The sequence below is a fragment of the Moschus berezovskii genome, chromosome 5 (genome assembly GCF_049115385.1).
Source record: "Moschus berezovskii isolate FMDL1 chromosome 5, NW_MosBer_1.0, whole genome shotgun sequence".
In the NCBI taxonomy this organism is placed as follows: Eukaryota; Metazoa; Chordata; class Mammalia; order Artiodactyla; family Moschidae; genus Moschus; species Moschus berezovskii.
Window position 1 is genome coordinate 68,891,639 of NC_142464.1, and position 26,849 is coordinate 68,918,487.

General features: G+C 43.9%; 1 protein-coding gene across 18 annotated transcripts in view; it reads right to left on the reverse strand.

The window, feature by feature from the left end:
* APBB2 (amyloid beta precursor protein binding family B member 2) overlaps positions 1-26,849 on the reverse strand; it is a 388,982-nt gene that overhangs the window by 101,328 nt on the left and 260,805 nt on the right. For 12 of the 18 annotated variants that reach the window (XM_055435278.2, XM_055435274.2, XM_055435271.2 and 9 more), the window contains 4 exons: positions 16,608-16,816; positions 7,532-7,594; positions 7,063-7,148; positions 6,908-6,968 (listed from right to left, as the gene is read on the reverse strand). In XM_055435278.2, the coding sequence (XP_055291253.2) occupies positions 6,908-6,968; positions 7,063-7,148; positions 7,532-7,594; positions 16,608-16,816 (419 nt within the window). The remainder of the gene's footprint in view (positions 1-6,907; positions 6,969-7,062; positions 7,149-7,531; positions 7,595-16,607; positions 16,817-26,849) is intronic. The other 6 variants (XM_055435281.2, XM_055435284.2, XM_055435290.2 and 3 more) reach the window with 3 other exon arrangements.

Below are 26,849 nucleotides of genomic sequence, written 5' to 3' on the forward strand. Positions count from 1 at the left end.
AGTGAGGTCAGAAAAGGGAGCCAGCCCTGCCTCCAGCCCTCCAACCCAGCCCTCTCTCTGGACCTGGAGACAGAGAAGACGGAACTATTTCATCTCCAGATGCCAGAGATCAGGACTGCTCATTTCACTTTAGATCTCAGAACCAGACTTCATTCCTCAGAACCAGAAGTGACTTAATAACACATTCATTTTACAGCCAAGGAAGCTGAAACCCAGAAAATTGAATGCTTGGGACAATACCATCTTCCTTACCCAGTTCCTTTGTTCTAAACGCAGACCTAATTACTTCTCCTCACAAATATCCTGAAAATGATTTGTTATACACTCAGAGAATACAGTAGGATGGGGTGATAGGAGGCCCAGGAGACCACCTTCGAATACCATCTCCACACTGACTGTGATCCTCGTAAAGTTACGTACTCAAAATTTCTGGAGCTCACCTTTTCACCTGCAAAGGAGGCCCATCAGATCATCTTTAATGTCATTTCTAGCTACAAGCATCACTGACTCATTGGACATGAATTTGAGCAAACTCCAGGAGATGGTGAAGGACAGGGAAGCTTGGCATGCTGCAGTCCACAGGGTCGCAAAGAGTTTGACACGACTGAGCGACCAAACAACAAGCTACAAGCACTTCAGTCCAAATGAAATGCGTTTCTCTAAGGATGTAGTTTTCAATACTGTCCACAAGATGGCAGAACACTTCCTTTACAGAAGTCCAGCATATTGACACAAAGGGAAGAATTCTAAGGAATTAGTACATATTTTTCAAATCATTCCGTTTTCGACAATTTAATTATAACTGGATTTATCTTAGTGTTACTTATTCTAGTCAAGCATTTGGCCAGCAATAAGCCATGAGAAAAGGAAAGTTTTAAAGGGCTAAATTAGGATTTTAAGGTATGAAAGTAGGATGAGCACAGGTGATAGACTGCAGAATTATGGAAATGTATAAGTGCAAGCTACCTGGCCACCCAAACATGACAAGACATTGCCTTCTTGACAAATGAAGCACAAAAGGCAATTGTCTACAAAATGTTTGGATATACAAACATTTAAAAAACATTTTCACATAAAGAATCTGAAAACGAATAGATACACGTATGTGTATAACAGAATCACTCTGCCATATACCTGAAACTAACACGTTAATTAATTATACTCCAATATAAAATGAAAAGTTTAAAAAAGGCATTTTCACATGGAAACGTGACACAAAATAGACAAAAGAAAAAATAATTAGACTACAGACAAAGTTTTGAATTTAAAAATGCAGAGAGATTAAACACCCTGTGCGGTCCTGAAACCAAAGAAGGACCTAGAAGAATGACTGGTAAGACCGGAATAGAGTGCTTCGTTGACAGTTTGTGCCACTATTCAGTTTTGACCAGGGCACTACGGTTATGTAAAAGAAAGGGAAGCTGGGTGATGGGAATGTAGGAACTCCGTATGATCTTTGTCACTTTTCTGTATATCTCAAATTATCCCGAACCAAAGTTTTCATTTTAAAAATGGATAGAAAAGCAAGGGGAAAAAACAGCCAGGAAAGGACAGAAACATGTTGTTCCATAATAAACGCAGGGTTTCGTAACTGACAAAACAAATGTCCTATGTCGATAACTTAAGAGGGGGAAATTTAAAGGAGGAGGAAGTAGCTCACGTGCAATACAACGAATAATGTGAATAAGTGAAAATGACAAAGCCTAGAGAACAGTGGGCACGGACAAAGGTGCCTTCTGGGGTTTTACAGATGGAATTACATGCTGCTGCAGCCTTTCTGAAAAACAATTTTGCAGTAAGTGACAGAAGCCATAAGCTGACAGCCTTTGACCTGGTAATACTGGTTTCAGCAATCTGTACCAAAGCAATGATTTAAAGGGAAAAAAAGCCACCTATTTTTATGAAGTTGTAGCTCTGTGCTGTAGTATGACTACTGGGTGTCTAGACAGATTATGGCGCAATTAATTAAATGGAATATTATTAATATAATAGAATTAAGAATAATAAAGAATAATAAATCTGAGAACTGTGGAAAGGAACAGGTAAAATAATATTTTAAGAGCTCAGTACATGCACTGTAGTATCCTGGATTAGGTCCTAGAACAAAAAAAGGGTATCAGTGGGAAACACTGGAAATGGGAATGAACAAAGCCTATTTTAATTAGCAATATGGTCTCAATATTATTTTCTTACTTTGGATAATTGTCCATGATTATGAAGATGTTATTATGGGAAGATAAGTGGAAGGTAATATGGGAACTCAATCTTGGTGACTTTTGTATAAATACATAATTATCTTAAAAGAAAAAGTTAAAGAGGTCAGAATTACATACAAACTTACGCATACACGGCAATCAACTAAAAAACATATTCACTGTATAAAAAAGTAGGTCGGCTCATAAAACACTGTCAGAGTTATAAAAATACTTTGCTCTTGCGGGAAGGAGGAGGTGGTGTGGAGAGAAGAGATCATTTGTGCTGGTACTTAGATTTTCACTGAACAACTGATTATCAGGATGTTTAGACGCAGAGTGGCTGGAGGGAATTTTGAAGTATTCACATCCTGATGGCCTAAAAACAACTTTTATTCTTCCAGCAACCAGGTTTCATTGAGGGAGTAGGGAAGACACTTTCTCTAATAATCTATTTACTCCTCAGGGGCTGTATTTAGAATTCCATCATACATGAAATTAAATTTTTTTTTTTTTTTTCCCTAAAGAAAGGACACCTTCTGCTTGTTTATGGGGCACTCAGTTCCCGGGTTGTTGGCAAATTAAAAAGAATGCAAAGTGTTAACTAAAGATACTCTTTAGATATCTTTAGATCTATGGAAAGCTTGAACATCTGGGAACCTAAATCTTGCCACTTCTGCCTCCTTAGGTGCCCCAGCAGCATAAACAGGCAAGGAGAAACCAAAAGGCAGATGGGTCAGGCCAGGGGGTGGTGGCGATGGGGAACCCCTCCAAAGTGGCCTCATCAATGTCAGTTCTAAACCAACGGACTTATTCCCAATTTGTAAAAAATAATTTCAATTAGTGTTGCTGGAAACAGCACTGAAGGATTATCTTAGCCTTCCCTGCAGGGTTTCCCCTGGCCCACTTCCACTGTAGGGTGGCGAGACCCTGCATCCAGAGGAGCACAGCAAGACTTCTCAATTTCCCCAAAGGGGCTCCATGTGTGGAGCATCCAAAGTGTGTGGCTCTGCCAACTGCCAGCCACTCGATGAGCCCCACTCCAGCCACCACTGCTCCCCCAACCCCGTCCTTCCTCCTGTTTCGTCCTACTTTTATCAAAAGCCTTGTTGAAATGACACCAATGAGGGATAGTCTGAAAAAACCTGTGGTCCATCCATTTCACTTCTAGACTTCACCTCTGACTCAAGTCAGACCAGAAAGCTGGTCCACACTGATAATTCTCCACCAATTTACTTGAAATGGGTTTGCCCTTTGTTTCCAATGAGCAAAATTCAAATTTCTCTCTCTCTCTCTGTGTGCATAAGTGTGTGTGTGGGGGTGTGTATATTTACATACATACTCCAAATATATATATGTATATATATGTATATGTATGTATATTTGGAGTATATTGCTGAGGACACTGATCACATTAATTGATGATGGCCCCTAAGTGAAGCTCCAACTGAGACTTTTTTGGGGGCAATCTAGTGAGCATGGGCCAAATCCTGACTCTGCTGTTAACTGGATGCTTAACTTCCTACGCTTCAGTTTCCTTATCTGCAATAATGCTACTGAGCCCCTTTTCTTTTTTGTGAGGATGAGAGTTAACAGCAACGAAGTCTTTAGGACTATGTCTGACAAAAAGTTAGTACTCAATAAACATTCATTATTACTATTATTTTATAATAGAGCCCTGGGAAAACCATTACATTCTATAAGGACCTGAGACGCTTCTACCACATGCACAGTGCGGGCACAGAGGGCAGGGGTCTGAAACCCTTCTCTCCTCCCAACAGGCTTGGGGTCCCCAAGAGTGCAGCAAACAATCACCAGGAGGCACAACAATGAAGCCAAGGTCAATGTTCACAACTGTGCCAAGTCCTACACGCTGAAAAGCCACGCTTTTCCCTTCTCCCCAGTCCCATCTGTCCTAACTCCATCTAACGTCCCAGTACAGATAGTTCAGTTCAGTTCAGTTCAGTCGCTCAGTTGTGTCCGACTCTTTGCGACCCCATGAATCACAGCACGCCAGGCCTCCCTGTCCATCACCAACTCCCGGAGTTCACTCAAACTCATGTCCATTGAGTCGGTGATGCCATCCAGCCATCTCATTCTCTGTCGTCCCCTTCTCCTCCCACCCTTAATCCTTCCCAGCATCAGAGTCTTTACAGTGAGTCAACTCGTCGCATGAGTTGGCCAAAGTATTGTAGTTTCAGCTTTAGCATCAGTCCTTCCAATGAACACCCAGGATTGATCTCCTTTAGAATGGACTGGTTGGATCTCCTTGCAGTCCAAGGGACTCTCAAGAGTCTTCTCCAGCACCACAGTTCAAAAGCATCAATTCTTCGGCGATCAGCTTTCTTCACAGTCCAACTCTCACATCCATACATGACCACGGGAAAAACCATAGCCTTGACTAGACGGACCTTTGTTGGCAAAGTAATGTCTCTGCTTTTTAATATGCTATCTAGGTTGGTCATAACTTTCCTTCCAAGGAGTAAGCATCTTTTAATTTCATGGCTGCAATCAGCAACTGCAGTGATTTTGGAGACCAAAAATCAGACAGACAGATGCACTGATTATTCTATTGTGTTTTCTGTGGCTTCTAAGTGTTCTTATAAGTCTCCTCAGATCTTTTATGGAACAAAGAAGGATATAAAATAAATAATACAATACACACACTTTTTGTTTTGAACTAAGTACAACTTCAGTTACTTATGAGAAAGCCAAGCCTCCTTATTCACACAAATTCCTAATAGATGCTGGAATAGACATGATGGCAATAGAACACGGGAAGATCAAGAATTCAGTAAGCAATACACTGGGAAGAAGAAAGAGAAAGTGTCATCTTAGGGAACAGCTCAGCCAGGCCTCCTATTCCTGTTACTAATTTGCTCTGCGTTCTGTGCATCACCTTCCTGGTCCACTCTCGTCAGTTACATACTCAGCTTTACAGACATCACTGGCTCAGCCCTTCCGGGTAAAGCAAAATAAAGCTGCTGCTCACCCTTCTTCCTCCAGCCTTTGCTGACAGCCCTTGTAAAACACCTGGTAGAAAAGCAAATTATTCACAGCCCGCCTTCCTGTGTTACTGTGTTCCTTCCCTTCCTCACCATACAACTTATCTTTAAAGGTCAGGGTGTCAGCAGCAGACCATGAACTTGTTCACAACACCGCTGGCCCTGGAGCAGCCATCATCCAACCAGTATGTGCTTAGAACGAAGCTCAGCAAATTAAGAACAACGGAGGTTTCAACTGCAAGCCCTGGGATTCTTACAGAACCACTGGCAATATGGCAGCTTCCAGCCTAGGAGCCAAGGTTTTGAACCTGGCTGGTGTTCCCCACTTAACTACTGCTACAGGAACCTATTTGCTGTTTTATGCATAGACATAGATCTGCTTTGGGATTCAGAAGAAAATCTAGGTCCTGCTACATAAGATGCAAATGAACATGTGTTTAAAAAGCAGTGGGAAAAAAGCTATAAAAAAGTATTGACATGAAGCTTTTTGCTTTCTTCTGTATTCTTTCTCTAGATTCCTAATGGTGTTTTTTCACATGTATTCAGTGTTGTGCTCTCTCAAGGATGGGGATAATTACAGGGTGAGTGCAGACCACCACAGGCTGCTCATCCCCACAGACCATCAGCTGCTGGGCTGATGTACCATGCCCTGGCCAAGAGTGGGGAAACTGAGCCAGGAATCCCCTTTCCCATGGACCCACCACCCTAGCTCACAGTGAACAGACGGCCCTCCAGTCTATTACAATACCTGTGTCAGGGGATGCTAGGTACCTGGATCGGGAGTGGGCGGGGCCCCACTGTGTCACCCACAGAACACACCGCCATGCTGTCTGCCCGGGTTGGGCAGGTCACTACTTTGGTCCTTCCTAAGACACTATGGAGACTGTGTGCCTAACGCAACCCTCCCCAGGCTCACACCCAGCCCCATACAGGGCTTGAAGACAACAGCAAGCGGTGGGTGGGAGCAGGGATAGGGAGGTTGGCAGAACCTGAGGTGCCAAGAAAAGGGGAACAGGGAGCCGAGAAGCAGAGGTAGGGAGGTGGCAGGGCTGTGTCCAAGCCAAGGCTCCAAGCCCCCCAGCGCACTCTCCACCGCCTCACTGGACTTTGCTTAGAGAACACAAAGTCAAAGATAAAAGCTTTAAGAACATCAAGTGAGCAACTGCACAGAGAAACACAGGGCCCTGATTCTCAGGGATCAACGGACAACTGTGACAGCTCATACCCAGCACCGGAAGTCCAGAACAAAAGTTCACTCTCACTTTCCACCATAAAACAGGCCGGTGTTTACGACAGGGGTGGCAAGGAGCTTTCACTGTGCACATGTATGAGGCTGCCCTGGAGGAGACGGGCGTGACGGATCCACAGCACCCGTTCAACTCCCCTTCCACTGCATTACAGGGTAGAGCCTGGCTTATCTTCAAAGGCTTCTGAAGCCCACCTGTTCAAACAGTAATTCTATCGTGTTGCACAAAGAACTGATGGAGTGGGACACAAGCAGAGTTGTGATGATTACAGAAACCCTCCCAAACCTAACTCGGCTGACAGGATTTCCTTTAAGTGTTAGGGAGATTAGGAAGAGAGGACTCAGGAATAATTGCTTATTAAGTGGCTCTGGGTTGATAGTTCGTAAAAACTGGGCCATTATCCCAAGTCATTATTCTGATTCAAGAATATAACCTGGTCACTGAAAGCACATTTCTTACAAACCTTAGCTTCTGGGTCACTGTTGATACTACAAGAATCATCATCATCGGCATGTGGAGCATTTCTAGAAAGAAAAACAGAAAATGGGACTTAGGATTCTATTGCAATCTCCAGCTGCACAAAGCCACACCTTCTGGCAAGTGCATCCAATGCCCTACCTGAGTTTCAAGGATGCATAGCGCAGGGTGGCTCCTTCAAATTCTTTTAAACTGGGGTCCGGATTGACTGTGGCCGCGTGCAAATCCTAGAGGAAATGAGATCCCTGTTAATGCAGAAGGGCAGAAGGCCCAGTACACAGCCTCAGATACTAGAGGGGAAAGAAGTCCTCCCAGCGCGAGGCAGAGAGTGTACGTGAGCTCAGGCAGAAAAAAAGGCATGCGTGGGCTGCTGATGCTGGCTCGGTGCAAATGCTGGTTCTGACAAGACAACAGGAACCTGGGGCGACCAGTCTGAAGTCATTCACAAAGGGAGACATCAAAAAAAGCGACATGTGTGAGCCCCACCGCCTGAGCCAGAAGCCCCTCAGTCTGTCCCTGCAGAATGCATGATGTTCACAAAGAAGATGCAGCCACAGCCATGCAAAAAGGACAAAATATTGAATGAGCTAAACTCTGACAATATACTTGCCTTCCAAATGTCACTATTAATCTTTCCCCCATTCAGAACAGCAAAATCACTCCATGGCTGTTTCTAGACATATAATCGTTCACATAGAAAAAAGCACATTGATTTAAAAAAAAAAAAAGAAAAGAATAAAAGGGTAGAAAAGGAAATAAAAAAAAAAGAAAACACACACACAAGACACTGTTGTTAGCATTGATATTCACGGGATGGGTTAGGGAACAAATTCACTCTAACAGCAACACGTAGCTTGTGCTCCCTAGATCCACATCGTCACTAAAGGCCCAGGGTACGAGGGCAGGAAGGCGATTTAATTACTTACCAAGACAAATGGCTGAATGTTATTACCAGACAGGGAAGTTATTATCTACATGTGGTCTCAAAAGCACACAATATGCATCAAAATATTGAAGGCCTAGCATACCTAATTCCGTAAGAATTTTTTCTCTCCTATTAACCGAAAGAACTACTTTCTTGATGTATGCTGGTCAATGAGCTGGTTGAAAACTGGGAAGTGTCCATAGCTAGGGGCATAACAAAACTAGGGGACAAATTATCTCCACTAAAGAAAAAAACAATAATAAAGGAGGGTAAGGTACCCCGCCTGACCTCATCTTGCTGAGATTTAATCTAATAAAAAAGAGTCTAGACAATCTAATGTAAATTCCCCTCATTCATACAAAGCTCTACTTCCTTGCCACCTAAGCCTCTTCACAAATTAATACTCGGTCACAAAATGCTTTCCAAAACATAGTTATAGGACAAAGTGTGACGCCTTGTCTTGCTGGCAAACCACTTACAATAGACCTAGAATCTAAACGACTCCTTCCTTTATTCACCTCGGATAACATGGGAACATCTTTTTTCTTTCTACACCATTAACTGAATATTCAAATATTTTTCATGTGATGTTTGGGGAATTAAATGATACTAATAAGATACCCAGGTATACTCTCACGAACTTGTTCCACTGATTTGTCAGGCAAATCTCTTTTCTTAAATAAATCAACAGGAGGAACTCTTCCACTAAGTAACTTTTCAACTAAAGTTCTTTGAAAATAAGACGGTTGTATTGACCCATAGCTTCGGCACACAATGAATACAATTTTCAAAGCCACTCAGAACAGAAGTGGCTGAGTTCAAACATCTCAGGTGTTGACAAAAGCATTTATTTGGCTCTGAAGGCCTCTCTGAGGGCAAAATCTTTGCAAATTTGGATCTGTCATCACTGCACAGCTGGCGTCACTGTTGCTTTCTTTTCTGGATTAGGCAGCTGGCCTGCAGTTTTTCAAACCTGGACCACTGTGTCTATTTATTTTTTTAAATGATCTCTTTTACGGAGCACAGAACAGGAAAGCTGTCCAGCCCCTCACCTCTTTCCTCACTCCATCCTCCAAAAAGTATTCGGTTTTCACTGAGGAGAAAATATTACTGAAAAATCTTCAACCTGTCAGTTGCGGGGACCAGCTGCTGCTGCTAAGTCGCTTCACTCATGTCCGACTCTGTGCAACCCCATAGATGGCAGCCCACCAGGCTCCGCCGTCCCTGGGATTCTCCAGGCAAGAACACTGGAGTGTGTTGCCATTTCCTTCTCCAATGCATGAAAGTGAAAAGTGAAAGGGAAGTCTCTCAGTTGTGTCAGACTATTAGCGACCCCAAGGACTGCAGCCTACCAGGCTCCTCCGTCCATGGGATTTTCCAGGCAAGAGTACTGTGAACCCCCTAAAATGGGTGTGGGGTTTTGCATTCTATCCCTAGCTGCATTCTTGTGAAGAAAATTTTTAAAAAGGCATGTGTCTGACAAAAGTAATCTGAAATCAGAAATCATACTCAAAAGACACTGTGTTGGGATTATAGAGAGTGAAAGAAGAGCATTTTTAAAAACAAGTATTCAGAAAAGGCTCTGGCATTTAATCAAACATTTCTCTGTACATGTGTTTAAATTTATATATATATATTTATTTTTACTCTTTGGATGCAGGAGTCCCTGTAAAGTAAAAGTTGATTATGCTTCTAAGACTGTATGAATTCAGCTCTCATGCTACGGAGACATGAGTCAGCGGGCAAACTTCCAACAATCACCTTTTATAGATTTAAATAAACAAAGGTGATATACAGTGATTTTGCAAAATCTTAAAATAACATATAAGTATTCCTAAATAAACCCTTTAGCACAGAGCTGAAGCAAAGAAAAATGGAAACTAGTGATATTTACTATGAACAAGCCAGAGTCTTTTTTTCCCCTCCTAAATTTAAAATTTTCACTGACACTGAGGATGAGAAATGTTCTCCTTCACATAAGTGATTGTAATTTTTCTTTTTGAAAATCAAGGGCAATGAAGGACAAAAACAACTTGTCTTAAATTTTAAGAATGATATCGTCTATTCATCTGTTTTTTTTAATTAAGAGAGAATACAACATTTTAGCTAGTAATTCAAAGAAAAAAGAAACCAACAGAGATGCTTGGGTTCTATAGAAAGTCTGTAGTTTGGGTGATAGGAGTGAGGGATGAAAGGAAAGAGAAAGACAGTAAAAGGAAAAGGCAGGTGGAGTAACATGCCCTAGGAAAGAGACACAGGATAGAGATAAAGGGAGAAGAGAGACCATCCTCTGGGAGCAGCAACCTCTAATTGATCATCTCTCATGCAGTGCAGCGAAAAAGCCTTGCACAGCTGAGAGATTCTGGTGTCAGGATTACGGCGGGCACATACTCTCCTGGTGCTTGCCGTGACACTGGCCAGGCTGCAGCAGCCCTTATCCTGATTATGGTGATCATGCTCAGATCTGAGAGAGTCCCAAAATCCTAGCTCTGGGGGTCTGACCCAGCACCTCGGGCATGGCACCTGCCGTGACCCTTCATGACCTTTCAGCATGGTGCCCTTCATGACCCCTTGAGGGAATCTGACTGTATAACTTCGACTACTGAGAGTTTTCTTCTTACTCGATTTCTCTTTTGGGATCTTAGAAAGCAGTTCCTCAAATCAAACAAAAATGATGCACTGTCCTTCTGCAGGAAGAAAATTAAGAGTTGATCCTTTGACAATGTCAACAGTTTTCCTGAGGATGGGGTCCAAGGGGATGAGAAAGTCCCTGGAGGTGCTACAAAAGTCTCTATGAAGTGGTATCAACATGCAAACTGGAGAGCAAGAGTGAAGGGTTGAACCCACTGACAGCTGGGCAGACAGGAAGGCACATGAACATTCTACAGTGGTCTTGACGAAGCCACCATCACATCACCTCTGCTTGCTCTTCAGAAGCTATGAAGTCAACACAGCCATCTGGGAAGCTCAGGTTCAAATCCTGCCTCTGCTCTCACCTGCTTTGTGAACTCAGTTCCCTAAATATCAGACAGGGCTAAAGAGACTTCCCACCGGAGTGTGGATGCCATGAGGTCAAGCTCAGGGGCTGGCTGCCCAAAGGTGCCCAGGAAACTGCACTGTCCTCTACTCTTGCCATAGAGAAAATAAATAAAGGCATTTGTAAGAATAAAATGTTTGAGAGCTCAAGGACTACAGAGCATTATCAATTATGCTTCAGAATCCTCTTCTGTCAAGATTTGAGCCACTGCCTTGATCATAAATGGCAGAGCATCCGGAATTCCAAATAGGCCAGACAGTGTTAATGGCACTGTATCCATGTGCATGGGTTTATTTTTTTCCCTCTTTTAACACTGTTTTCTATGTTTTGTTGGATGCAACACTATCAAAAGAACAGTTATGGTTTGTCAGGCAAACATAATACAAAGCAGTTTTTAAAAAATCTAACTAGAAAACAGATTGACAAATGCTTGTGGAATTAAATTAGTCTGTGTGAGCAGCAGCACAATTTAGAAACTATAAACTAGAGAAAAATCAAGAGAGTTGGGGCTCTAGTGCCGGCTCTGTGGCTACAGTAAGTCAGCGAAGAGCTCCCTCCCGCTACAAAGCCAGTTTATTCCTTCATTCAGCAAATATTTAATGAACGTTGCCACATACCAGGCACTGTGCCAAGTGCTGAGGATGCATGACGAGGCAGGCAGGTCCCAATACCCCCAAAAGGGAGGCTGACATGCCTCAAGTAAGAATACTACAAAGAGACACAATGCAATGAAGATCAAAGAGCTCAGAAAGCAGGCAAATGAGAGCAATGATTCCCAGGAGATGCTAAGATGAAGCCAAAGTATTTAAGCAAAAGTGACACATAAATAAAAACAGACTAGATTCACTAGAAGACCGGCTTTTGTAATCCCTCGGCATATAATTTCCTGGAAAGCATATGATTTTTTTTCCCCTTTTTTGGAAAAGTGCAAGTTGTTCAGTTGTGTCTAACTCTTTGAAACCCCACAAACTATAGCCTGCCAGGTTCCTCTGTCCATGGAATTCTCCAGACAAGAATAATGGAACCATTCCCTTCTCTGGGGGATCTTCCCAACCCAGAGATTGAACCTGGGTTTCCTGCATTACAGTCAGATTCTTTACCATCTGAGCCGCCAGGGAAGCACCCCTCCTTCTGGGGGCAGGGCAAAAGCATATGATAAAGGCAGATTCTCAGGCCTCACCCTTAGAGAGTCTAGCTCAATGGCCTAGGGTAAGAACAAGGAATCAGCATGTTCTGCAAGCCCCAGAGGTTACCCTGGCCACAATCCTTGGTTCAGTGGGCTGAGAAATACTGCCGTAGCATTCACTAGTCCCTTCTCGAAGGTTCCTGCCAGTTCTGAAATATTAAGACTCATGAGCAGGTCAAGAAGTTCAGGAATATGATGGAAGACCGGCCCCTTTAGGTTGCCGTCTTATTTCTCAATGTACGTGAAAATCCTCAGGTTCTAATGCAATGCTTGGAAATTGTTCTCCTAGGGTCTTAGCTGCACAGGCCCCTCCCAGACTCCAGGAGTGATGCAGCAAGAACAGAGTAAACTGTGATCACAGAGATCACAGTCCTGAGAAACAACTAGACCTCCCTGTGCTTTGGAGCCACCTTTTCCTCCTTGCCCTTATTCTTAAGGAACTGGGAAACTCCTTCATCTGGGAAGATTCTAAGTAAGTCTTGTTCATGGGCCAAGAGTTACTCATTAAAATATTTTGTGGCGCTCCCTCTTCTCTCTAAGATGCAACATCTAAGTAATTTGGAACAAACTGATGGATTAGGGGGAGATCGTCGCTGGGCCAAATTTCAGTGGCAAGTGCTTCCCGTCCAGTTTATAAACTTGCAAAAATACTGCTGGCGTCTGCAGAGGAAACACTATGCGTTGCACTTAACACTTCCCTGGTGAACTTTGGAATGTGAAATGTACAATTTTCAAACTGTAAGGAAGCCTTCAGTCCTAGACTTTTGTGAAGCTTAGTCAACAGATTTGGCACTTACTTTTTTTTTTAAAGCCAGCTCAGGAAAAAGCTGCATAAAAATATGCATTTCTAACACGACATATTACAAGTTTCTTCTCACCCTTAACATTTTGCTTTCTTTCATGTTTCCAGATTAGTCAAAATAGATTCTATTTAGGTATCAAAGAAATGGCATTAGAGAAATAATAATTTTTTCTCAACTGTTATTAGCACCTGCGCCTGAGTACCAAAGAATTTATGCTTTTGAATTGTGGTACTGGAGAAGGCTCTTGAGAGTCCCTCACACAGCAAGGCAATCAAACCAGTCAATCCTAAAGGAAATCAACCCTGAATATTCACTGGAAGGACTGATGTTGAAACTGAAGCTCTAATACTTTGGCCACCTGATGCGAAGAGCTGACTCACTGGAAAAGACCCTGATGTTGGGAAAGACATAAGGCAGGAGCAGGAGCGGATGACAGAGGATGAGATGGTTGAATGGCATCACTGACTCAATGAACATGAGTTTGAGCCAACTCTAGGAAATAGTGAAGGACAAGGAAGCCTTGCACACTGGAGTTCATGGGGTCACAAAGAGTCAGACCCGACTTAGCAACTGAACAACACCACAATGTTATGAAAAGAAGTCATTTTCTAGAAGGCTCTGCATATGTCACCACCGTCCCCTGGAGTGAGATGAAGACACCCAAGGCTCTTCAAAGCCCCTGATAAACACAGAGTGAGGCCTGGGGTGAGGGCAGGGGCCAGCACACCTCCACTCAGGCTTGACTCCACTAGGGTGTAGGTGTGTGATTCTGGGTAAGCTCCCTCACCTCTCCATGTGGGTTTTCAAATATAAAAAAGGAATGACAACTATTGTACAGATGCATAGGGTTTTATGAGTAAGGAGATAAGCCATGAAGTTGGTGCTATAAATACTTAATGTCCCTTAGCGCCTCTGCTTTAATATCCTTGTCAACACCTGCAGGACCTGGGAACGTGGAAGGCTGGGTCTTCCCCAACCTCTTCTCTCTACTACCTGCTTATCCCTCTGCACCTAGGATTTCAATGTACTGCCTTTTATATCTGCTTGGTTCTTTGACTCTGTGGATGGCCTTATGCACAGGGAAAAATCTGTATGGAGTAAACAACCGAAAGGTTGATCTGAAGAACATCCATCCCGCTGGTCTATTAAAGTGCTGGGTGTGAGCCTGTCTCTGAAATGTCAAAAAGCTGCACATCTGTTAACATGTGTCTTGGAGGGATAAAACTTTATCCAACATGATGGCAACAGAAGAGTGGACTAGAACCAACTTCAAGGTGGAAATTCACCCAGTGCTGGGACAGATCACGGGATCTGGAATTGAGAGCTGGGCATCTGCCCACCCTGACCTGGTTATTCAGCTCACTGAGCCCCAGTTACCTCTTAAGTGGGAAACAGAACAGCCGTCTTCTCTGCCACATGAAGAGTCTTGAAGGGAACAAATGAAGTGACATTTATGAAAATACCCTGAAAGCCACAATAAGTCATGAATAGCTGCTGGGAGGCTGAGCAGTGGAGATGTAGTGGAAATACTGAATTTCAGGAAAGGAACTGGGTGGGCAGGCAGGCAGGCCTTGGGACACAGTTTGAGCTGGGAAGGGGGCTGGGCAGTGATGGGAAAGGGAGGGAAGCAGGCAAGGATGGGGGCAGAGAAGGTGATAGTGGATGTCAGAAGGAGGCTCAGGAATGCGAATGTGGACTCTGCCACCTGATCATCTTCCCCAGGGTCAGGAGCCCACCTGCGCTGAATTCTTCCCAAGACTTTATGCAGAAAATATGAAAACAAAAGTCTTCCATGTTAATCAAAGAAGTAAAAAATCTGAGGCACTTAAACCCCAAGATGCCCACCATGGGCCTCACCCCACCCACGCCTCAGCCTCAGGATGCGGGCTTCAAGATAAACTTCATTTCTTCCATGTGCAGAAGACAAGAGGCTCACTGAACAGAAAGCAGTATCTCAAAGTCAGTCTCATCATCTCACCTCTGGTCAAAGAGAAAGCAGGTGGGCTGAAATTTCAGAGCCAGGGAAGCCAAGTGAGGAAAACTCTGGCCTGGAATTCAGGAGGATTTGGGAACCCTGAGTTACCCAGTGTGGCTGCTGGCCACTGGCTTCTCTGTGCCTCGGCTTCCCTATCTGTGATGGATGGACACTGGTGCCGGATGCCCACTTCCCACCCTGGCATTCTCAGCTTGCAGGGCTCTCCCTGGAGGTGAGGATGGTAAAGGGATGCAATAGGAGAGTGACGTCCTCGGCTGGAGAGACTCTAACAGAGATGCCCAACCATGCAGGTGAAGCTGAAAGAGGACTCCTGCGTCTCACTGAGGGCCCAGGGGTGTCCTGGTCCACTCGGCTCCTGGAAGCCGCACTGAGGTCCAGGGAGAAATGCCAAGAGACACCTGGGCTGGCACCGAGGAGGACTCCACTTCCTGGTAGGCAGAGTTGGTTCATCTCCACCTCCCAGCACACCTCACCCAAGGTGAATAAAAGACTGAACGGGATTTGCTCTGGGAGTAGGAATATTATGCTAACAAAAAAAACTACCAAAATTGCCCAGTGATAAGCAATGAAATTCTAAGTGGTTCAGTGGAACTGAAGCGGGTGTGTGATCATCAGGGCCCCGCACCAACAAACCGAAGCCCCAGTCTCAACAGGGGGTTATAGCTCGGCCTAACCGTCACTTGAAAGATGGAGAGTTTGAGGCCCAGGTGGAGTGAGTGAGATGCTGAAGCCCAGTAACAGCAAGAATGTGGTTGGAATGCAGGTCTTCCAGCCTCCTAGAGAAGAGCAAGTAAATAATGGAAGATGTTGTTTACTTTTAAAGACAGGAAGGGTAATAATAGCAGCAAATATGTAGAGAGGCTTTTGGTAAGAGATGCAGTTCAAATTCCTTCCATGTCCTCAAAGTAAAAGAAAATTAGTTGTTTAAAGAACAAAAGCCTGTGGTCAGAGAAAAGGCAGAAGTGCCTGTGTGTCAGGAATCAAACCTCCTTTCTCAAAAGAAAAAGCCATTACTTAACTGTGACCTTTTCCCACTGTAATTCTCTTGAATATTCTGTTATCAGGATTCACAAAGTTTCACTGCAGGAGTTTCTGTGTTAACAACTATCATGATGGAATTTTTTTTAATGCCTCAATTCTTTGTTTAAACATCAGATTTCTTCCTCAAGGATAGAACAAATTTATGCTGCTAATTATTTCTAAAATAATGTCACTTCTGCTAAATAAACAGATTCTCTTTTTTTTACTTCTTATTAGAAATTAAGCATTTAAGGGTTCTCAAGGGCTATTCCTGCAGACATTCTCTCCGTGAAATCAAATGAGCCCAAGGATATTAATAAGATGTGCGGTAATTATAACACGTCAGGCCAAGAGATGTTCTTCCGTGTGTAAATATTTTATGGAACCATCACTATGAAGTGGCACCTACAGAGTAAAGTACTGCCTCAGTGAGCCCCAGGGAATCTTAACCACTTCTCATTAATCAGCCTCTCTAACTTTCTGTACCTGAAATGGTATTTAAAGAGACCGAAAGCCATTAAAAAATAAAAAGATCCCTGAAAGATGATATTAATTAACACTATTCACGAAGAGGAAGCATTTCAGAGGTTTCAAATGCAACATGCATAAAAATCGGAAAGCTTACCTTGATGACCTGTTGGGGCAGAAGCAATGAGTCTAAAGAGAAATCACAAGTTACATCCACTCTACTAAGCCATTAAAAAGATACTCCATTTTACCTCGTTCTCTGGGGTGGGAGATGATGTTACAGAACTAAGGGACCCTTTCCTAGAACCCTGAAGATCTGCTGGGATGGAGACAGGGCGTTCCCACTGAGTTGTCCCTGTTGGTATGTGCCAGTAATAGGTCCCAGCGACGTCACTGATTCTCTTCCAGCCAGGTGGCAAATCTGGATCAGTCTGAAAGGAGTGGTCACTCCATATATCTGCTGGAAAATGGAAGAAAAAAAAAAAGAGAGAGAGGGTTTTATTAAAAGAAGAAACAACCACAGTCTTCTGGTTTCAGTTCCAATAGTCAGGAGAATTCCACAGGAGATGTGTCCATAGCCCAAATGAGAACTAAAGCCATCCTACAAACACCAAGTATAGTAAGAGGGGGAATAGAGAAAGGAAGAAAGAACTGGAAGGTTGACACTTGATAACATGGATAAAAAGGACCCATTGTCGTCATTTTATAGTTCCAAGGACGCTATGAACAGGCTAAAGCTCCATCAGTCAGAATCAACTACTCAAACAAAATGTGCAAGATTACACACAAAGTCTACTGAACCCCTTTGTAAATTAGTAAGATTTACTGTTTGGGATCACACACCCAGCAATGAGTACAATTCTAATTTTCTTTGCTTCCTGGATGAGTTGCTGGATTTATGAGTACTACACTTGTTATCTTTGCTTTAACAACTCCTCCCATTTGATGGCAAACATCTAAAAGCAGCCATGTCTTTTGTAACACTCTGGAATTCCAAACTGCACACAGAAGATTCCCAAAGAAAACAGACTAATAAAGCCTTGGAATTTAAAAAGGAACTCTAAAAACAGACCAGTAATGTAAATATAGGAATGAGTGTAGTGTGGAACACAATAGAGAATGGTGGGGACTGTGGCAAACCAGTGAAAGTGAAAGTTGCTCAGTCGTGTCCATCCAGGCCAGAATACTGGAATGGATAGCCTTTCCCTTCTCCAGGTGATCGTCCCAACCCAGGGGTTGAACCCAGGTCTCCCACATTGCAGGCAGATTCTTTACCAGTTGAGCCACAAGAGAAGCCCAAGAATACTGGAGTGGGTAGCCTATTCCTTCTCCAATGGATCTTTCCAACCCAGGAATCGAACTGGGGTCTCCTGCATTACAGGCGGATTCTTTACCAACTATGAGGCAAACCAGTAAGCATGTACAAAGTCCAAAGGCCTTTAAATTAAAAAAATAATTCTTTAGGCACTGTGTGTGTGTGTGTGTGTGGGCAGGGTAGGACAAAGAAAATACATATACTGGGCAATTTCTGCCATCTCTGGACCATATCAATATTTTATTAGTTTACTGGATAATTATTTGCTTTTAAATATCTCACTTTGGGCTTTCTTATAAAATGGGCTAAAGTACTAGAGAAGAGAGGAGAGAGGAGGAAGCAGAGTAAGAAATCCATAACGTGAGAGGCATGATGGAGAAATTGCAGGCAGCTGGATGAACATACATAGGTAGGAAAACATAATCAATTTGCACTCTACATTTGGGGATCACTTTATTCTAAGGAGAGGCCCTTTCCTACATGGTTATTCACAAGAGGCTGGAGCCAGTACAGCAATTCAAAGAAAGTAGTCTGGTCATGCCCTGTGCAAATGTCACAGCATCATGTCACTGAGACTGCTACCGTCGCAAGACGAAAAAAAGAAGCCAAACAAAGACGTTGATTAAGACGATGGCACAGATGTGCATTCATAAGGGTGTTTGGCATCCCAGCATTTGCTTTTCTCATTTAAATCTGTCAGAGGCAAAACTGCCGCTTGTCTCAAATTATGATGGAAACTTCCCCTCCCCCTACAGGAAATTAAGCATGATTAAATAATTTCAAGTTACCCAAATCTTTCACAAACAACTTGAAACAAATATGTGCATACACTCCTCTGTCTTGTCTCCTTGTTGGGGGGGAGGGTGTGAGGGTTGTTTCTGCTGTTGCTTTATTGTCAGTATTTCAACGAGGATGGGAAAAAATACACAGGTCTTGGGATTCAGTTGGAGAAAACTCTACCAAGGGTGCCCCCTTGTCAACTTCTAGCAGCTCAAGATGGAAACTAATAAAAGAACAAAAGGAGGATGCTAGTAAGCATTTCTGTGGTTTTAAGGTCCGAGGGCCTGAATTTACACATGTCCTAGGTGTCTCTACAGCTGGGACCCTAGCATACATGAAGAATAGCTACATACCACTATGGACTATGAGAACATGGTATCATGTCAGAGCAAGGGGAGAGACCAAGGTCAGCGGCCTTCAAGTTTGCCTGTCTGAGGGGATGGAAAGGGGCCTGGGGCTACAGGGCAGGAATTGGGCTGTTCTGTCTTCAATTAGACCCAGTCACTTATATTTGGCTTAAATGCTGAGTTTCTACTGACATTTTGTTGCAATAAAAATTCAGTGCAGTTCAGTCGCTCAGTCATGTCCGACTCTCTGCAACCCCATGAACCGCGGCACGCCAGGCCTCCCTGTCCATCACCAACTCCCGGAGTCTACCCAAACCCATGTCCATCAAGTCGGTGATGCCATCCAACCATCTCATCCTCTGTCGTCCCCTTCTCCTCCTGCCCTCAATCTTTCCCAGCATCAGGGTCTTTTCAAATGAGTCAGCTCTTTGCATCAGGTGAATAAAAATTAAAAGGGGGTTATTTCATTGCTAAAAATTGATGATGAGATGATGATGGAGGAAGTGAGGTGGGAACATACAATTAGCATACAATACTGAAACTGCAATACTTTGGCCACCTCATGCGACGAGTTGACTCACTGGAAAAGACTCTGATGCTGGGAAAGGTTGGGGGCGGGAGGAGAAGGGGACGACCGAGAATGAGATGGCTGGATGGCATCACCGACTCTGTGGACATGAGTTTGAGTGAACTCCAGGAGTTGGTGATGGACAGGGAGGCCTGGCGTTCTGTGATTCATGGGGTCGCGGAGAGTCGGACACGACTGAGCGACTGAACTGAATTGAACTGACTGACATACAATAAACATACAATACAATTAGCAGTTAGCAGCTCAGAACCATTTGTAGAATCCTTTCCACATCACCCTATGCTGGCTGTCAGGAATGTAAGTCCCGTGAGGGCAGGCAGACACCATCCCTGTCATGTTCACCATCCTATTCCCCACACCGAGCATGGCGGGTGTTCAATAACAATGAGCCGGATGAATGGTGGAGAGACGGCAGATGGATGGATAGACAGATGGGGTGGACAGAAGAAAGGAAGATAGGAAAGAAGAATAAAGACGGAAGGAGGGAGAAATAAATGAATGAAGTCCCGAATGATGGGAATTGAACTTGGCACTTGGCAAAAGAGAAATTCTGAAGAAATCACTTCTGGGCAATTTCACAAAACTGAGCAACTCCACAGAATACGCTGGAAAGCTAGCTTCTAGTTAAGAGCAACGTCTACTTCCTTCGATGGTGTATGTGAACGTTCTTGTGGACAAAAAGAAATAAGATATGATAAACTGGGAAGAGTGCTGGGCTGGAGTTGAGATTTTGTTTCTTTTTTCATTGATAGGTTCCAAAGGAATAGTAAGAGACACGCCTTCTGAGGTGCCTCAGTGCCATCACACTTCATTTTAATGTGTAATCTTCAAAGCCCCAATTTGCTTAGTTCTCCTATATAAAACTATGTGCACATTTAAATAAGTACCCTGGACCTTATTCAATAGGTTGGTGGTTTCCAAATGTCATTAAATTAGGAGGAAGGCCAGTGTTGCTGGCAGGTGGAACTCCAGGCCTGTCTTTTGACTGTACACACTAAGTCGTTTCAGTTGTGTCTGACTCTTTGTGACCCCACAGACCGTAGCCCACCAGGCTCCTCTGTCCATGGGATTCTCCAGGCAAGAATACCCTGGAGTGTGTTGCCATTTCCTTCTCCAGGGGATCTTCCTGACCCAAGGACTGAACCTGCATCTCTTATGTCTCCTGCGTTGGCAGGCAGGTTCTTTACCACTAGCGCCACCTGGGAAGCCCCTTTTGACCACAGCAGCACCATTTTTATCTGTTTTAAATATTGGTCTTGTATGTATGATTTTCCTTGAAAAAACAGGGGATCAGTTAATGCTCATGTCAATCCCACCAGAAGGCAAGGACGATGCAGCCAAAACAGGAAGCCAGTCTTTGAGGCTTAAACCCAAGTTCTCTTAATGCTGCCGTGAGGTTCTCAGGGGCCGGTAATGACAGCACTGTTAATAAGAGTAAAAAGCAACAGGCATGCTGACATTGACTGTGGGCTGGCTTACCCAGCTCCTTTACTGCAGGAGTTCATGGAGTGTCCACCACAGCCTTATGAAGGATACACTACTGTTAACCCGTATCTAAGGCCAGAGAAGACAGCAGTTTGGTTTAAGGCCAAGGGCTAAACTGGGTCCCAATGTAGTAATGGATTCTATTTTTTCAGAGACCTGAGTAAGATCAGTTATAGTCAGCTTGGGGGAATTCAGAATGTGAGTAAATGGGGATGGGAACAAACAAGAGAACACAATGGCTTTGAGTCTGAGGCCTGCGGACCTAACCAGGGTTACAGAGCTGGTAACTGAGCACACCAAGATCCACCCTGGAGCCTGGGTACATCGGTGCCAGGACACTTCCACTGTAGGCTTTGCACAGGGGCCTCCCTCCTTTATCTCCCTCATTAAATCTGCATCCAGTAAACTCAGGCCACCTCAGCTGGTCTGTGGATTTGCAGCCTCTCCCGTTAGAAGCCTGAGCTTCAAATTCCACCCCTAGACACACAGCGGAGGCCGAGATCCCACCTGTTCATCCCGCCGCCCTTCCCTACAGGATCTCACACCTAAAAAGCTTTATGGTCTTCTGTCCTGTCATCACTGCATCCCTGCCTCTTACTGAAGGTGCCTACAAGGAGAAGAGGTTCAGTGGTAGGTGTGGAAAGGTACAGGTATCCTTTCCAAGTGGCCCACTTCACTGTGTGTAGTTCTGTCCCAGAAGCAGGGCCTGCAAGTCGGAGTGTAAAAATAGCAAGGCTGAGAGCCCCAAGAAAGTCCCTCTTGTGCTGGGAATCTCTTGGGCCAAGAGCGATACTTGGCATAGGAACAAGGGGCCTGTCTGTGAGCAGCAAGGACCCGCCCCTCCAGCCGCCTTTGGGCGCCAGTGAGCTGGCCTGGCTCCACCCCTGCGACTGGGCTCTCCTCCGCAGTTGGGTCTGTGAGTGAGGCAAGCCAGCCTCTCCTCACCCTCTCCCTTGGGCTCACTAGCATGAACCGAAGGGTCAGATGGAAACAAATGAGCATCTAGCAGCAGCTGGAAATTTCCCTTTCTGCTCCGGAGGCCACAGGAAGGAGGAATGGGTGAGCTGGGATTCTAAATTTGGTAACGTCTGCAGCAGAGCACAAAAAGTCTCCCTCTGGTCCTCTGAATGGCCCTCACTCCTTCCTCGACAGCTGTTGTGTGCCCAGTGCCTCAGTATGCAAGGCAGGGGGTGAGGACCTTGTGAACAAAGAGGAGACAGATGAACTCCTTCCACAAACGTTTCCTGCTCACTCTGCGCCAGGCACTGTTCCAGGGCTGGGGGCACAGAGGTCATCAGATAGATCAGACCTAGCCAGACCCTGCATCCGAGACCTGGGTTCTCAAGCATCAGTCACCTGGAGAACCTGCTGGAACACAGATCGCTGGGTGCCATCCTCCCCCCTCCACCCCCACCCCAAGCTTCTGACTCAGTCACTCTGAGGTGGAGCCTGAGAATCTGCATCTCTAACAGTTCCCAGGTGCTGCTGATTTCACGCTGTTGGCTTTGGGAAGCAGACTTTTTAAGAACGACTGGTCTGGGAAAACAAAAGGTAATCATTCTTATCTACCAAATCCCATCTGACCGCTGGCTTCAGAAAACAGAAAATGTGAATCATACTTCATCATTCATTCACTCACCCACTTATTCACGCATTCTCTTGCACAGAGGGACTCTACTACATACCAAGCACTATTCTAGAAGCTGAGAATACAGCAATGAATAAAAGAGGCAATTTAGGGATAATGGGGTCAGTTGTGTCTGATGATGGGCTGTTTGGTAGGATAGTCTGAAGAAAGAACAATGTCACCCCCAAACAGAAGGGGCTGGCCTTGGGAAGAGACTAGGGAACAGCATTCCTGGAAGAGGGAACCTCAAGTGCAAAGTCCCCGTGGCAGGGAAGAGGCTGTCACGTCATTACAACAGAAGGTCACATGAATGAGAGACGAGTGGCCCAGAATAAGACTTAACTCCATAAGAGCTAAGAATTCACCCTCTATGCAAAGAAAAACTCGTGAAGTTCTTGTGTGGTCTGTGTTGTCAAAATCAGAAGAGCAATCTGCACAATGCTCCCATTCTTGGAGAAGAAAAACCTCTCTCTTCCGAAGTCTCAGCTGCAGCTGCTGCTGGCTACTCTTTCTGAGCAATGTTATTCCCAAAGGAGCCAGGCTCCTAGGTCCAAACTGCTGTAGATGAATTTAGCGTTAAAACCGTTCCTCTGCTTCCATTGCCTCTCTCTCTCTTCTCTAACGCACTGCTCAGCCCCTTTATTTTTTCTGGACCTAGAACTTTGTTGTCAGGAAACAGCAAGAAGATTCTTCATCCCCTCCTGCTTCATCATTGACTTCTGGCGACAAGAGCACAGAGCCAGGACTCCAGGTCAGGATCATTTATTATAGGTTTGCTGAGGGTTCCAGGTAGCACACAGAGGCTGCTTAGAATGTGGTGTGAAGCTGTCCTAAGTCAAAGGAACTGGCAAAAATGATGACGATGAAGATAAGGGGAAGAGGGCCGAATGCCCAAAATCCGTGAATTCTCAGAATTCTGACCTGCTGGCCTGCCGGACAGAGGGGAGGAAAGCTTGCCCCAAATAGTTTCAGACCCTCTGCTCTTTCTTATATTTATTTTATTTATTTGCAGGGCCTATCTAGGACACTTAACTGTCTATCACAGCCTCACAAAAATTACACATTTTACTCCATTGAGCATTCCCGTGGTTGCAGTCTTCTGACAGCTCTAATAAAACTCTAACAGTTTTGAGAGTGTTGATTTTCTAACTCTTTCTCCTATATTTTCCTTTAAAAATGTTAAGATTTTTAATGTTTTTGAAATAGGGAGTTCTTTGTAACTGAGGATTTTCCTGTTAAAGATTCTTGAGTAAATATTCCAAGAACTCACAATTTAAATGGTTCTTAAATTTGGGCCTTGTAATACTACATACTTTGTGTATTTTTATCAAGTATTTTGGCATAAGCTCAACACAATATTTCTTAATTTAAACTCACTGGGGACATGTTTTTTCTAGGCTTACTCAACTAAATTTGTTTCAAGGCTATATTACTATTACAGACAAGAGCTCTGGAGTCAGTCAATAGCCTTGAATCTCAGCTTCAACGCTGTCTAGCCATGTCATCTCAGACAAATGGCTTAATTTCTAATGGCTTGTCTGCTTACTATGACAGAACTGATGACAGCTTCCACACGATACAGTTGATGTGGAACACAGTGCTCAGCACAAAGCCACGCACGTAATAACCACTCAGTAAATCTCGGTTATTAGTCACTATTAATTACTTCATTCAAATGTGGCTTTGGGGGAAAAGACTCTGGAAAAAACACATTTTGAAATGGCATCAACCACAGTACACTTCACTGAAAAACTAAGATTCCCAAGAGTCTGCATCCACCAAATGTGTTTTTTACTAAAAAGGTAGTTTTTATTTAGATCAAGAAAAGTAGATGAGAGCACTGGCCCCTCACACGTCCATTCAGAAACAAAGCATCACATGAGGACACACTGGTTTGAGTTTGTGGCATCTCTTTAAACAGCATGTGGCTGCTTTTTGTCATGCGGTTAGGCCATTAAAGAAGTAGAAATGAAATGAGAACAAAATAGCTTATGAAGTCTAAGTATTATTTCAAGCACCCTTCTTTAGTGACTGCTCTGCCTCAGGTCCTCAAGAAAGTATGTGAAAGGAACTGATCTGATGACGGTGGAAAATAAAAGGGAAATGATGCCTCCCTGTTCACAGACTCTTAACCAAAATCAAAACAAGGGGACTCTGCAAAAACAAATTTAAAGACTAAAGGGCATGAAATGTATGCCACTAAAAATTATCCAGAGGGAAAATTGGTATTTGTAAATATGAATTCATCCATTCACACCTATACAATACATATGATTGAAGTTAATCATATGACTGGGCTCCAAAATCAATGCAGATGCTGATTGCAGCCAGGAAATTAAAAGACGCTTACTCCTTGGAAGGAAAGTTATGACCAACCTAGATAGTATATTAAAAAGCAGAGATATTACTTTGCCAACAAAGGTCCATCTAGTCAAGGCTATGGTTTTTCCAGTGGTCATGTATGGATGTGAGAGTTGGACTGTGAAGAAAGCTGATCGCCGAAGAATTGATGCTTTTGAACTGTGGTGTTGGAGAAGACTCTTGAGAGTCCCTTGGACTGCAAGGAGATCCAACCAGTCCATTCTAAAGGAGATCAATCCTAGGTGTTCATTGGAAGGACTGATGCTAAAGCTGAAACTCCAATACTTTGGCCACCTCATGCGACAAGCTGACTCACTGGAAAAGACTCTGATGCTGGGAAAGGTTGGGGGCGGGAGGAGAAGGGGACGACAGAGAATGAGATGGCTGGATGGCATCACCGACTCGATGGATATGAGTTTGAGTGAACTCCGGGAGTTGGTGATAGACAGGGAGGCCTGGCGTGCTGTGATTCATGGGGTTGCAAAGAGTCGGTCACGACTGAGTGACTGAACTGAACTAAACAGAATATTTAAAATACCCTAAGAAGGTCGCATCCAACACACTTACACAGTAAAATGTGCATTTTCTTCAGTTCAGTTCAGTTCAGTCGCTCAGTCGTGTCCGACTCTCCGCGACCCCATGCTACAAAGTAGCATAATTTACAATCACTACTGAGAAGCCACAGGCTTAAAGTTCCCAGCCCTCTCTAAAAAAGTAAAAATAAAACATGAAAACTTGAATTTTAATTTATATTTCATATTTATATTTTTATAAATTTATTTATAGATTTTTATTTTAAGAAAGCTACAGACCATTGTGATAACCTCAATTTTTTTTTTTTAAGCAGCACTGGGAAATATCTCTGATGAAACCAATGCAATCTCCAAAATTGAAAAGTTTAATCACAATACAAAATGGAGAATGTATGCAGGTGGGCATGCTCTTGAATCAGCAACTTGTTGGGTGATTTTAAAAGTAAAGGTTACAGCATACATAAAATTGCTAGGCAGGTTTATTACTTTTTCCTCCAGCTGTCTGACCACTTGGGCACTGAATGGCAGCAGTGCATTCAGTTCAACAGCAGGTGGGATTATTCGGGTTTGGCAGGATGATCAACGAGTCAGCCCTAATATTGTTTGCTTTCACGTTTGGGCATTTAGTGCCTAAATACAGTGTGACAGGGATATCTATGATCAAATGATTAAGCAACTGTGCAGCAACATTCAGAGAACGTGACCAGCTGCCATGCCAGCAGTCAATCCAACCACACACCTTCCTCATCTGATTATTGTTTCAGTGAGCAGCTGGAGAGGAGAAGACAAACATCTACCTCAGGCAGCAGTCTTTCTTTGGCTTCCGTTCAATCAGACAGACTCAATGACTACCAGCACCACACTCTTTCAAGGCAGACAGGTCTGAAAGTGTATTAAATAAAGCCCATTTACCAGCCCTCCACTATTCTGGCAGAGTCTTCAATACACTTTTCCCTTAGAGCTGTGGTCCTCTTAGGCTGATGACAAGAGTACTGATGACAAGGTGGAAGCTATTCCAGAGGCTGCCGAGACCCAACTTCAAGGTCATTGTAATTCTAAATTGTGGCATGCAAGGACTTGACTTCTTATCTACATTAAGCATTAGGACAAAAGATGATTAGGGAGAAGCTACGAAATTGACAGAGTATTTGACAACAAACTATAATCTGGTCTTTTACCAGCAGATTAAAAAGGCAAACTGAGGACTTCCCTGGTGGTCCGTGGTTAAGAATCTGCCTGCCAGCAAAAGAGACACAGGTATAAAGAACAGGCTTTTGGACTCTGTGGGAGAAGGCAAGGGTGGGATGATTTGAGAGAATAGCATTGAAACATTTATATTACCATATGTGAAGTAGATGACCAGTCCACGGTCGAGGCATGAAACAGGGCACTCAAAGCCGGTGCGCTGGGACAACCCAGAGCAATGGGATGGGTTCAAGATGGGGGACACGTGTAC